This window comes from Hemibagrus wyckioides, linkage group LG27, assembly GCF_019097595.1.
Source record: "Hemibagrus wyckioides isolate EC202008001 linkage group LG27, SWU_Hwy_1.0, whole genome shotgun sequence".
Taxonomy (NCBI): Eukaryota; Metazoa; Chordata; class Actinopteri; order Siluriformes; family Bagridae; genus Hemibagrus; species Hemibagrus wyckioides.
Window position 1 is genome coordinate 16,934,559 of NC_080736.1, and position 12,500 is coordinate 16,947,058.

The following is a 12,500-nucleotide window of genomic DNA, read 5'->3' on the forward strand; positions in this document are numbered from 1 at the left end:
CAGTGCATGGTGGTCTTACACTGGAAGTGTGCTGGCGAGCATGTGTTTTCAGCTGGAGCAGCACACACACACACACACACACACACACACTTTTATCTATATGCTCTATTAAGTGCCCTTAACCTCTACCTGTCCTGTTTCTTGCCTCATTAGTGAAGAGCGTGTCTCAGTGTCCTGTGTTCCTTCATGTCATCATCTGAGTATTAATAGAAGACTACATCTCTCTCAGCACTTCAGTCACCAAGAGCTTAAATTAAAAGCCGGATTTGTTTGGGGCTAAACTGTGTGTGCATTTAGTTAAAGTGCTGCAGTGATTGTAAAAATAATAGCTGAGAGATTTAACCTTAAAGAGTTCACATAAAGGTTTCACATCAATAAAGGTTTGGACTTTAAATGCATCACCTGCTCTTCAGTCATATTTATTTACAAACACAATCTGCTGAAGCTCCTGGAGTGACATTCACACTGCAGGTGATCACTTCATTTGCATTAACTCCGCCCACTCGTTTACAGCTTTAATTATAAATGTTGATGTTCATGTGAAAGACCTGATCCTCTGTAGAGAGCGTAATAGATCAGCTGTTGGGTGTTTAGCAAATTTACACATTTTTACACACAAACCTTCAGTGTGTGTGAAGTGTGTGTGAAGTGTGTGTGAAGTGTGTGTGAAACACTCACGGCAGTCATGTTCGTCCTCTCCGTCTCCACAGTCGTCCTGTCCGTTACACCGCAGGTTCACTGGGATACACTTATGAGTCCCAGTGCATTTAAACTGTCCTGATAGACAGATATATGATTCTGTAGAGAGAGAGAGACAGAGAGAGAGAGAGAGAGAGAGAGAGAGAGTTTAGACTTTTGGACAGTTTTTTCTCTCTTGCTGTATTCCTCTCCTCTGTCTCTCACCACAGTTGGCTTCATCAGAGTTGTCACCACAATCATTCTCTCCATCACAGATAAAAGGAGGAAGAGCGCAGAGACCCGAGCCGCACTGGAAGCGACCAGGCTGGCACTTAAACTCCGCTGGGGGACGCAGGGGAACGAGAGAAACAACCGAATGTATAAAGTGAAAAGAGAGAACGCAGAATGCAGGAATAAAATAAGTTAAATATAAACATCTGGACAAACACACACTAATGTTAGTGTGATACATACGACAGTCTGCAGGTTCATCTGAACCGTCACCACAGTCATCCACCGTGTCACACTTCCACCAGAATGGAATACACTCGTCTGTACCACAGCGAAACTACACACACACACACACACACTACATACTGTTACGTAAATACTTTATAAATTCTGTTTGTTATGAATGGGTTAATAAGAGTGAGGCATGTCACCTGGCTGGAGGTGCAGTTGGAAAGACAGGTCTTGCTGTCATTGGTCAGGTAAAAGTGGGTGGGGCATGCACACTGATAAGCTCCACCCGGAGACAAGAGACACAGGTGACTGCAGCCTCCGTTATTCACCTGACACTGATGCTTCACAACTGCACGCACACACACACACACACTCTTTACTAAAACCAGTCCATGTCTAATCAGTTGTATGATGAGAAAATTGTATCTATACCCTTCCATTATTTGTTAGCTCCATTAGCTGTGCAGGTTTACTGCAAAACTGAAAACAGTAAAAACGTCTCAGCCAATAAGAAGTTAAAAGACACAGTGGACATTTCATTCTTGTCCAAACTTTTCTATAAACACACCTTATTGCCAAAAGTTTTGGGACACTCCTCTAGATCATTGAATTCAAGTGTTGTTTTCAGGGGTTGGGCTCTGCCCCTTAGTTCCAGTGAAAGGAACTCTTAATGTTTCAGCTTCATACCAAGACATTCTCATCCAACATCAGTGTCTGACCTCACAAATGACTTCTAGAGGAATGGTCAAAAGTTCCCATAAACACACTCCTAAACCTTGTGGAAAGCCTTCCCAGAAGAGTTGAAGCTGTTATAGCTGCAAAGGGCGGGACAACTCCATATTACATTCATGTGCAGGTAAAGGCAGACGTCCCAGTTTTGGTCTGGCTCACAGTCTCCACTCTAATTCATCCCAAAGGTGTTCTATGGGGTTGAGGTCAGGACTCTGTGCAGGTCAGTCAAGTTCCTCCACACCAAACTCACTCATCCATGTCTTTATGGACCTTGCTTTGGTCACTGGTGTGCAGTCATGTTGGAACAGGAAGGGGTCATCCCCAAACTGCTCCCACAAAGAGCATGAAATTGTCCAAAATGTCTTGGTATGAAGCTGAAGCATTAAGAGTTCCTTTCACCAGAACTAAGGGGCCGAGTCCAACCCCTGAATTTAATGACTTGGAGGGGTGTCCCAAAACTTTTGGCAGTATAGTGTAGGTTTCTGCACTTGTATATGTTCATGTGCTGATGCACACCTCTATAAATATGTTGATCAGTGTTTATACAAGTGTTATAAAGTCCATATGAAACTTAATATAAGTCATGGGATAATAACACTGGGAGACATTTGGATCTGACTGTGACCTCTTCATAAAAGCCATATAAATATATAAATGAATTAAATAACCCCCGAGTGTTTTTACCGTCTGGCTGGCGTAGAGGATGATAAATTTTAATGTCCCGGATGGTTTGCCAGGAGCTGAGCAGTTCCACACGCCTCTCTCCCGAGGTTTTATGAGCCCGATTCAGCGTTCTCCTCTTCTGATCGCTCCAGTAGAGAAAATCCTCAAACAGGGTGAGACTCGTCACCTCGCCCATGTCCTCGTTAGGCACTTTAACGAGATGAGACGGAATCAATTAGTGGCCATGCTGGAACACTGCCAGCTCACTCAGCAAAACCCATGCATGCACACACACACACACTTACTTTCTCCTTCTCTCTGGCTGTGTATCAAACCTCTCATTAGTATTCAGTCTCAAAGTGTCACGTCCACTCTACTATAATTCCTGTGTCTGAGCCTGTATCCGCTTTCCTTATATGGTCAGTGTTTCCTGTTTTCATTAGCACTCTCTCCTCATTTCATTTTAATTTCTTATCAGCGTTAGATTAGGTAGATTAGCACAGTTAAAATCACTCAGTCATTCTGGGGGAGAAGAAGCCAGACATATGAGTGTGATTTAAGAGGTCACAAAATGTTTACAGACTAAAGCTGTTAAAAATTCCATCGATGAATTCAACACATTAAATCTGATCAGCTGATTATTGTTGATTATTTTCCATTGTGTACATTTTTCTTTTTGGCACAGTAACCTGCCAGAGATTACACATATTATTTATTAAAGCAGGTCAATTCACAGTTTTTGCCCATTTTTATTTACATTTAATGTTGAGGAACTTTCATTATAGCAGCTCACCAGCACCAGCCTTTCTTTTTAATTGGTTTATTTAAAATAACTGGAATATAAAAAATAAAGCCTTTCTGCTGAGGGCTTGAGGAGTGTGTACAGATATCTAGGTCTCTCCAGAGTCTTGTTCTCTGTGTCCACTTTGCTGTAGGTGCAGTTTGTTCCTGCTGTGTTTATTTTCCAGACTCCTGCTATGTGATTCTGAATCTGGACATCCTCATGACACATCTGCATCTTTAGGTTTCAGAAAACTTCACCCTCGATTTCACAGCAGTTATTTATCAATGTTGAACCTGACAGGTGTTTTGAACCTCTGTGTATCTTTGAGCCGTCCATGTCGGAGAACAGGATGTGGTTCCCGTCTGCCCAGTAGATCCTGCTGTTGACGTAGTCGATAGTGAGTGCCGATGGAGCGTGTGTGTCTGTGTTGATAATGGCTCGCGGGTTGCTGCCGTCCATTCCCATCCGTCCGATGTGTGGATGCTCGCAGCAGTCCATCCAAAAAACATATCTGTAAGGAAGAATAAAGACATCAGGGCCTGGACTCAAGCCTTCAGTCTACAGCAGCGTCCTGACACCACACCTCAGTAACTCCTCTACCTTTTACAGTAGAACAATAACACACCGTTTATTCAGCTCCAAACCCCATCTCCTCTTATTACTCTCAGTCCTCTCTACGGAAGATGGAAAATATTCAGTGGATATAAAACTCCACACAAACACTTGCTTTAAGTGATGGGAAGAAAAATAAAAGTGAGACCAAGATCAATCATGTCAGATCTTTCCCAACTTTTCTGTCATGCAGCAACCAAGAAAATCCAGATGGAACAAATAGAACAAAAAAAAGAAATATGTACAATAACATGGTGGTATAAGTATACACACCCCGTAAATAATACTGAAGCAGCTTTTAACCCAGAGCTCAGTGTTTAACTCAACACATCACTTCATTTTACTCTCCTCCTTTAATACCACTGCAGGTCTCCTGACAGCTTTGTGTCCTTTCGTCAGTTTCAGAGGGACGTCCTGTTCTTGGTTGTCAGAAACGGTGAGACACGGATGCAGCTGCAGTAAACTGGATTTTATTAAAGAGAGACAAGGCAGACTAATCCAAACCATGACTCGAAATTGTGCAGAGGAAACAGGCAGAGGTCACAGAGGTCACAAGGGTCAGGTAATCAACAACCAACAAATGGTCGGCAATTCAAGAGAGTTAACTAAAAAAAACAAAACAATATCGGCTCAGTAGTGACAGACCCTGACCATTACTGTGACCATTACTGACCATTACTGTGAGACAAACACCAAACCACAAGGGTTCAAATACACAAACTGACCAAAGGACAAACAGGTTAAAGACTAATCAGGAAACACAAGGGAGACAGGACTGACTCAAAATACCCTGGCTACCTGAAGATAACCTTCTTTACTACATCTTTACATTACAAGAGAGGGGTGTAGATATTTATGATATGAGTGTGTTACCCAGTTAAAGGGTCCAGTGTGAGAGAAGAAGGGTTCTGAAGGCCAGAGCTGATCAGAATGGTGGGGTAAAGTCCGTTAGCCTTGGCCACCTCCAGGGTTTTTCTTTCAGCATCACACCAGTACAGGTTTTTTCCGATCCAGTCGACCGCCAGGGCGTTCGGTACCGAGGTTCTGTGGATCACCTGCAGGTTTGAAGAACAAACAAACCAATCTTTAGCCTCAGACCCAGTAACCAGAGAGAGTGGGACTTTGTGGATGTCCAGAGCTGAGATAACCATCTAGATTCAGGTTTAAAGATTAACGAGGAACACAAGAGAAATAAGAGAAGATCATGTCATTAACACAGTCATTAACACAGTCATTAACACACTCATTAACACAGTCATGAAAACAGTCATTAACACAGTCATGAACACAGTCATTAACACACTCATTAACACAGTCATGAACACAGTCATGAAAACAGTCATGAACACAGTCATGAACACAGTCATGAACAGTCATTAACACAGTCATGAACACAGTCATGAACACAGTCATGAACACAGTCATGAACACAGTCATTAACACAGTCATGAACAGTCATTAACACAGTCATGAACACAGTCATGAACACAGTCATGAACACAGTCATGAACACAGTCATTAACACAGTCATGAACACAGTCATGAAAACAGTCATGAACAGTCATGAACACAGTCATTAACACAGTCATTAACACAGTCATGAACACAGTCATGAACACAGTCATGAACACAGTCATTAACACAGTCATGAACACAGTCATGAACACAGTCATGAACACAGTCATTAACACAGTCATGAAAACAGTCATGAACACAGTCATGAACACAGTCATTAACACAGTCATGAAAACAGTCATTAACACAGTCATGAACACAGTCATTAACACAGTCATGAAAACAGTCATGAACACAGTCATTAACACAGTCATGAAAACAGTCATGAAAACAGTCATGAACACAGTCATGAACACAGTCATGAACAGTCATTAACACAGTCATTAACACAGTCATGAACACAGTCATGAACACAGTCATGAACACAGTCATTAACACAGTCATGAAAACAGTCATGAACACAGTCATGAACAGTCATGAACACAGTCATTAACACAGTCATTAACACAGTCATTAACAGTCATTAACACAGTCATTAACACAGTCATTAACACAGTCATTAACACACTCATTAACACAGTCATGAACAGTCATTAACACACTCATGAACACAGTCATTAACACACTCATGAACACACATGAACACAGTCATTAACACACTCATTAACACAGTCATTAACACACTCATGAACACAGTCATTAACACAGTCATTAACACACTCATGAACACAGTCATTAACACAGTCATGAACACAGTCATTAACACACTCATGAACACACTCATTAACACACTCATTAACACAGTCATTAACACACTCATGAACACAGTCATGAACACATGAACACAGTCATTAACACAGTCATTAACACAGTCATTAACACAGTCATGAACACAGTCATTAACACACTCATGAACACATGAACACAGTCATGAACACAGTCATTAACACACTCATGAACACAGTCATGAACACAGTCATTAACACACTCATGAACAGTCATTAACACAGTCATGAACACAGTCATTAACACACTCATGAACACACTCATTAACACACTCATTAACACAGTCATTAACACACTCATGAATACAGTCATTAACACAGTCATTAACACACTCATGAACACAGTCATTAACACAGTCATTAACACACTCATGAACACAGTCATTAACACAGTCATTAACACAATCATTAACACACTCATGAACACAGTCATTAACACAGTCATTAACACACTCATGAACACATGAACACAGTCATTAACACAGTCATTAACACAGTCATTAACACAATCATTAACACAGTCATTAACACAGTCATTAACACAATCATTAACACACTCATGAACACAGTCATTAACACAGTCATTAACACACTCATGAACACACTCATGAACACAGTCATTAACACACTCATGAACACAGTCATTAACACAGTCATTAACACAATCATTAACACTCATGAACACAGTCATTAACACAGTCATTAACACAGTCATTAACACACTCATGAACACAGTCATTAACACAGTCATTAACACAGTCATTAACACACTCATGAACACAGTCATTAACACAGTCATTAACACAGTCATTAACACACTCATGAACACAGTCATTAACACACTCATGAACACAGTCATTAACACACTCATGAACACAGTCATTAACACAGTCATTAACACACTCATGAACACAGTCATTAACACAGTCATTAACACAGTCATTAACACAGTCATTAACACACTCATGAACACAGTCATTAACACAGTCATTAACACACTCATGAACACAGTCATTAACACAGTCATTAACACACTCATGAACACAGTCATTAACACAGTCATTAACACAGTCATTAACACAATCATTAACACAGTCATTAACACAGTCATTAACACAGTCATGAACACAGTCATTAACACAGTCATTAACACACTCATTAACACACTCATTAACACACTCATGAACACAGTCATTAACACAGTCATTAACACACTCATGAACACAGTCATTAACACAGTCATTAACACACTCATGAACACAGTCATTAACACAGTCATTAACACAGTCATTAACACAATCATTAACACAGTCATTAACAGTCATTAACACAGTCATTAACACAGTCATGAACACAGTCATTAACACAGTCATGAACACAGTCATTAACACACTCATGAACACATGAACACAGTCATGAACACAGTCATTAACACACTCATGAACACAGTCATGAACACAGTCATTAACACACTCATGAACAGTCATTAACACAGTCATTAACACACTCATGAACAGTCATTAACACAGTAATTAACACACTCATGAACACAGTCATTAACACACTCATGAACACAGTCATTAACACACTCATTAACACAGTCATTAACACAGTCATTAACACAGTCATTAACACACTCATGAACACAGTCATTAACACAGTCATTAACACACTCATGAACACAGTCATGAACACATGAACACAGTCATTAACACAGTCATTAACACAGTCATTAACACAGTCATTAACACAGTCATGAACAGTCATGAACACAGTCATTAACACACTCATGAACACAGTCATGAACACAGTCATTAACACACTCATGAACACAGTCATTAACACACTCATTAACACAGTCATTAACACACTCATTAACACAGTCATTAACACAGTCATTAACACAGTCATGAACAGTCATTAACACACTCATGAACACACATGAACACAGTCATTAACACACTCATTAACACACTCATGAACACACTCATGAACACACTCATTAACACAGTCATTAACACACTCATTAACACAGTCATTAACACAGTCATTAACACAGTCATGAACAGTCATTAACACACTCATGAACACACATGAACACAGTCATTAACACACTCATTAACACACTCATGAACACACTCATGAACACACTCATTAACACAGTCATTAACACAGTCATTAACACACTCATGAATACAGTCATTAACACAGTCATTAACACAGTCATTAACACACTCATGAACACAGTCATTAACACACTCATTAACACAGTCATTAACACAGTCATTAACACACTCATTAACACAGTCATTAACACACTCATGAACACAGTCATTAACACAGTCTTTAACACAGTCATTAACACAGTCATGAACACAGTCATTAACACAGTCATTAACACAATCATGAACACAGTCATGAACACAGTCATGAACACAGTCATTAACACAGTCATTAACACACTCATGAACACACTCATGAACACAGTCATTAACACACTCATTAACACAGTCATTAACACACTCATTAACACACTCGTGAACACAGTCATTAACACACTCATTAACACAGTCATTAACACACTCATTAACACAGTCGTGAACACAGTAATTAACACACTCATTAACACAGTCGTGAACACAGTCATTAACACAGTCATTAACACAGTCGTGAACACAGTCGTGAACACAGTTATTAACACAGTCATGAACACAGTCATTAACACAGTTGTGAACACAGTCATTAACACAGTCATTAACACAGTCGTGAACACAGTCATTAACACAGTCGTGAACACAGTCATTAACACAGTCGTGAACACAATCATTAACACAGACATTAACACAGTCGTGAACACAATCATTAACACAGTCATTAACACAGTCATTAACACAGTCGTGAACACAGTCATTAACACAGTCGTGAACACAGTCATTAACACAGTCGTGAACAGTCATTAACACAGTCGTGAACAGTCATTAACACAGTCGTGAACACAGTCATTAACACAGTCGTGAACAGTCATTAACACAGTCGTGAACAGTCATTAACACAGTCGTGAACACAGTCATTAACACAGTCGTGAACACTGTTATTGTGGAGATCAGTAAGAGTCTTCCTCTTATGGAGTCAGAGGCATTGTGTGTTTATGCTGAGAACAGTGTGTGTTCATTACACCACTTCACATCCCACAGGCAGTTTGTAAACTTTATTCTATCTGATGTAACACATCTGTAACTCTTTTCCTCAAACACTCTGTGTGTCTCTTCTGTCACACTGCAAACTGCAGGTCACACCTCAGTGACCATTACACAGGACAGACTTACAGATAAAAATAAACACACTGCAGAGATAGTGAAGTGGAGGAGTGTCAGAGATCATTTACACCACTACAGTGTGAGCTGTGATGCAGTGCACTGACACACACACACACACACACACACACACACAGAGTATACCTTGAGATCGCTCCCATTTATGCGCATCCTGTTGATCCTGCGTCCACTTGGGCGGCTGCTGTCAATCCAGAAGATCAAATCCCTTCTGTAGTCGAAGTCCAATGAGAGAACATTACTGAGACCCTGCACAGAGAGAGAGAGAGAGAGTTAATAGAGAAGATAAATTTTGACAGAGAGAGAGTTAATAGAGCCAGAAAAAAATTATACAGGGAGAGAGAAAGCAAAAGAGAGAGAGAGAGAGAGAGAGAGAGAGAGGGAGAGAGTTTTTTATTAATCAGTTATAAATCACAGATAAAATGTCAGTAATGATCTTATAACCAATCAGAAGCTCATTATCTGTGATGATGTCACGCTTCATTCCTGCTTTAACATCATCATCAGTCACAAGCTAAAATAATCCCCTGATCCATCTCTCTCTCTATCTCTCTTTCTCTCTCAACCCCCCCCTGCAGTGTAAAGGGCCCAGTCTGACTCATAACTGATAAAAAGAGAGTGTCCATTTCAGGGTCTAGTTCATTTCACTGCATGACTGTGTGTGTGTGTTCTGTAACTCTGTTAACACACTGAGGAATAAAGTAACACTCACCATGCAACACTCACAGCCTGACCGTCACAGCAAGAGGGGGCGGAGCTATAAGAGGACACTACACTAAAGTGTGAGCTGGTGTCATTACCTGCTTGAGCAGTGTGTAGTTGGAGCCGTCCAGACTGATGCGTCTGATCTCGTGATGATCGGCCAGAATCAGAAAGGGCTCTTCTGCTGAACACAGACCACAAGGCAAGAGGTGAAAGGTTACTGAAAAGTTTATAGCTACAATGCCAATGTTGCTAACAATACTGGAATCGTATGGCCTCCAATTTAACACGGTGCCCTAATGGTGCATGGTCACCTGGCACAAAGGAGACCATGCAATTTCTGCTATAAAGCATTCCTGTTCCTGTTACCAGCATCAGACTTGGGAAGGGGGTGTGGCCTAAAGTCTGAAGGTGGAAGAACTTTAGAAACTTTTTCAAGTTCAGTGTGTCCAGACTTAATCACATTTATAATGTGCAAATTGGGTTACTGGGACCATTTCCAACTGCCCACACCATGCTAAACTGGAGGCTTTAAGTGTGTTAGCATCATGGCATTACACTGGTCTCAGCTGATCAACTGCTTATGAGGGACAGTGTGTGTGTGTGTGTGTGTGTGTGTGTGTGTGTTTTTGTGAGTGTCAGTACCCGAGACAGCTCTGCAGCTGTGTGTGTCCATCTCCAGAGGTTTGTATCCATCTGCACACACACACTTGTACGACCCGTATGTGTTTATGCACTGCTGGCTGCACGGGAATCCATTCACACACTCGTTAATGTCCACACACGTCCGTCCATCTGTCTTCAAACGGAAACCAGGCCAGCACACACACTGCAGTGCACACACACCCACACCCACACACACACACGTCATCAGTGGCATCAAGTCTATTATAGAAATGTTCTTCCTTTTACTCCTCTTTGACTTCACCCTTAACCCCCCCCCCTTTTTTTTACATCTTTCACATAGACAGTGTGTATTGTATCAGAACAGAACAGCAGCGTTCACACTCGAGTCTCAGTGAGAAACTGATCTGACTCTGAATCAACTCCCTGCAGGACGTGAATCAAACGTGATTTGGTTTGCAGATTTTCTTCTTTCCTTCTGTTTACTGTGAGCTGCTAAACTGAGCCACAGGGCAGATGTGTACAGCTGCAGAAACAGTGTGCTGCTGGGATGGTTTAGATATTTATATCATTATCTAATCATTAGTTTAATTATGTTTGGTAAGAAGTCAAAACAAAAGAAAGAGCAAGGGAGTCAAAGGAATGGATCTGGGTTTGATTTGGACTTGGCAATCAAACGGCAAATGGACTAAATGGTGTGAAATCGGCTTATCTAAGGTTCTTATTTATTTACGCATCACACTGGTGTAAATAATGGAAACTCACAGGGCTGATTTGCCATATTATCTATTTCACAGCTGTTTCATAGCCGACTTAATGAGGGTGCAGATATGTGTATGTGTGTGTGTGTGTGTGTGTGTGTGTGTGTGTGTGTGCTGTCAGATGTATGTTAGAGGAAGCAGCAGGAGCTGACAGAATACCAGCGCAGTGTGTAAACAGGAGAGTTAACATCACATGAAAGCAGAGGAGAGAAAGGAGATGAAGCAGATGTGCAGCTACAGATACAGCGACCAGGTAGTGTTGGATTTAAATCAGCGCTAAATGTCTCATCACGCTCTTTATGGTGAAGAGTTTAAAGTTCCTGCTCTAATTCCTCTGAGCGCTGGTGTGAACTGGTGCAGGTCTGAATGTAAATGATGATGTGGAGCTGACGGAGCGAGGTACTGTGTTTTTCTGCCAGAAATGTCACATCACTGCAGCACTTTACTGTAACATGTGCCAAACCTGTCCTACCTGCCAAGCCTTCTCCTCTGTGTGTGTGTGTGTGTGTGTGTGTGTGTGTGTGAGTGTGTGTAATTGTCAGATGGTGTGCTATTTCCTGACAGCACTGCTCCTCTCTCTGCTTTATCGTCAGTGATGGTGTCAGGAATACGGCTGATGCACAGAACACACTTGTCTGAAGCACGTTTACAGACCAGTGGAGATCTGTCCTCCTCTCCAGCACAGAGAAACCATTACTCATCAACTACAAACACACACACACACATCCTTAACCCTCTCCCTGTCTATTAACTGGGCAAGAGCGCAGTACAAAACTTCAAATGACTGTTCACTGGATTCTTCTTTACATCTAGAACCTGTCAGGAGCTTAACATCCAGCTTCCTGTTACA

General features: G+C 41.1%; 1 protein-coding gene across 6 annotated transcripts in view; it reads right to left on the reverse strand.

The window, feature by feature from the left end:
• Window positions 1–12,500, reverse strand: part of LOC131347815 (low-density lipoprotein receptor-related protein 1B-like) — a 216,989-nt gene that overhangs the window by 30,200 nt on the left and 174,289 nt on the right. For 5 of the 6 annotated variants that reach the window (XR_009203830.1, XR_009203831.1, XM_058382212.1 and 2 more), the window contains 11 exons: window positions 10,911–11,094; window positions 10,364–10,449; window positions 9,690–9,812; window positions 4,805–4,986; window positions 3,631–3,830; window positions 2,557–2,745; window positions 1,341–1,489; window positions 1,153–1,246; window positions 904–1,020; window positions 679–798; window positions 1–52 (listed from right to left, as the gene is read on the reverse strand). The exon at window positions 1–52 is cut by the window's left edge and continues 68 nt beyond it. Coding sequence is in view for 4 of the 6 variants with exons in the window: in XM_058382212.1 (XP_058238195.1) it covers window positions 1–52; window positions 679–798; window positions 904–1,020; window positions 1,153–1,246; window positions 1,341–1,489; window positions 2,557–2,745; window positions 3,631–3,830; window positions 4,805–4,986; window positions 9,690–9,812; window positions 10,364–10,449; window positions 10,911–11,094 (1,496 nt within the window). In the remaining 2 variants the exon portion in view is untranslated. The remainder of the gene's footprint in view (window positions 53–678; window positions 799–903; window positions 1,021–1,152; window positions 1,247–1,340; window positions 1,490–2,556; window positions 2,746–3,630; window positions 3,831–4,804; window positions 4,987–9,689; window positions 9,813–10,363; window positions 10,450–10,910; window positions 11,095–12,500) is intronic. The other variant, XM_058382211.1, reaches the window with a different exon arrangement.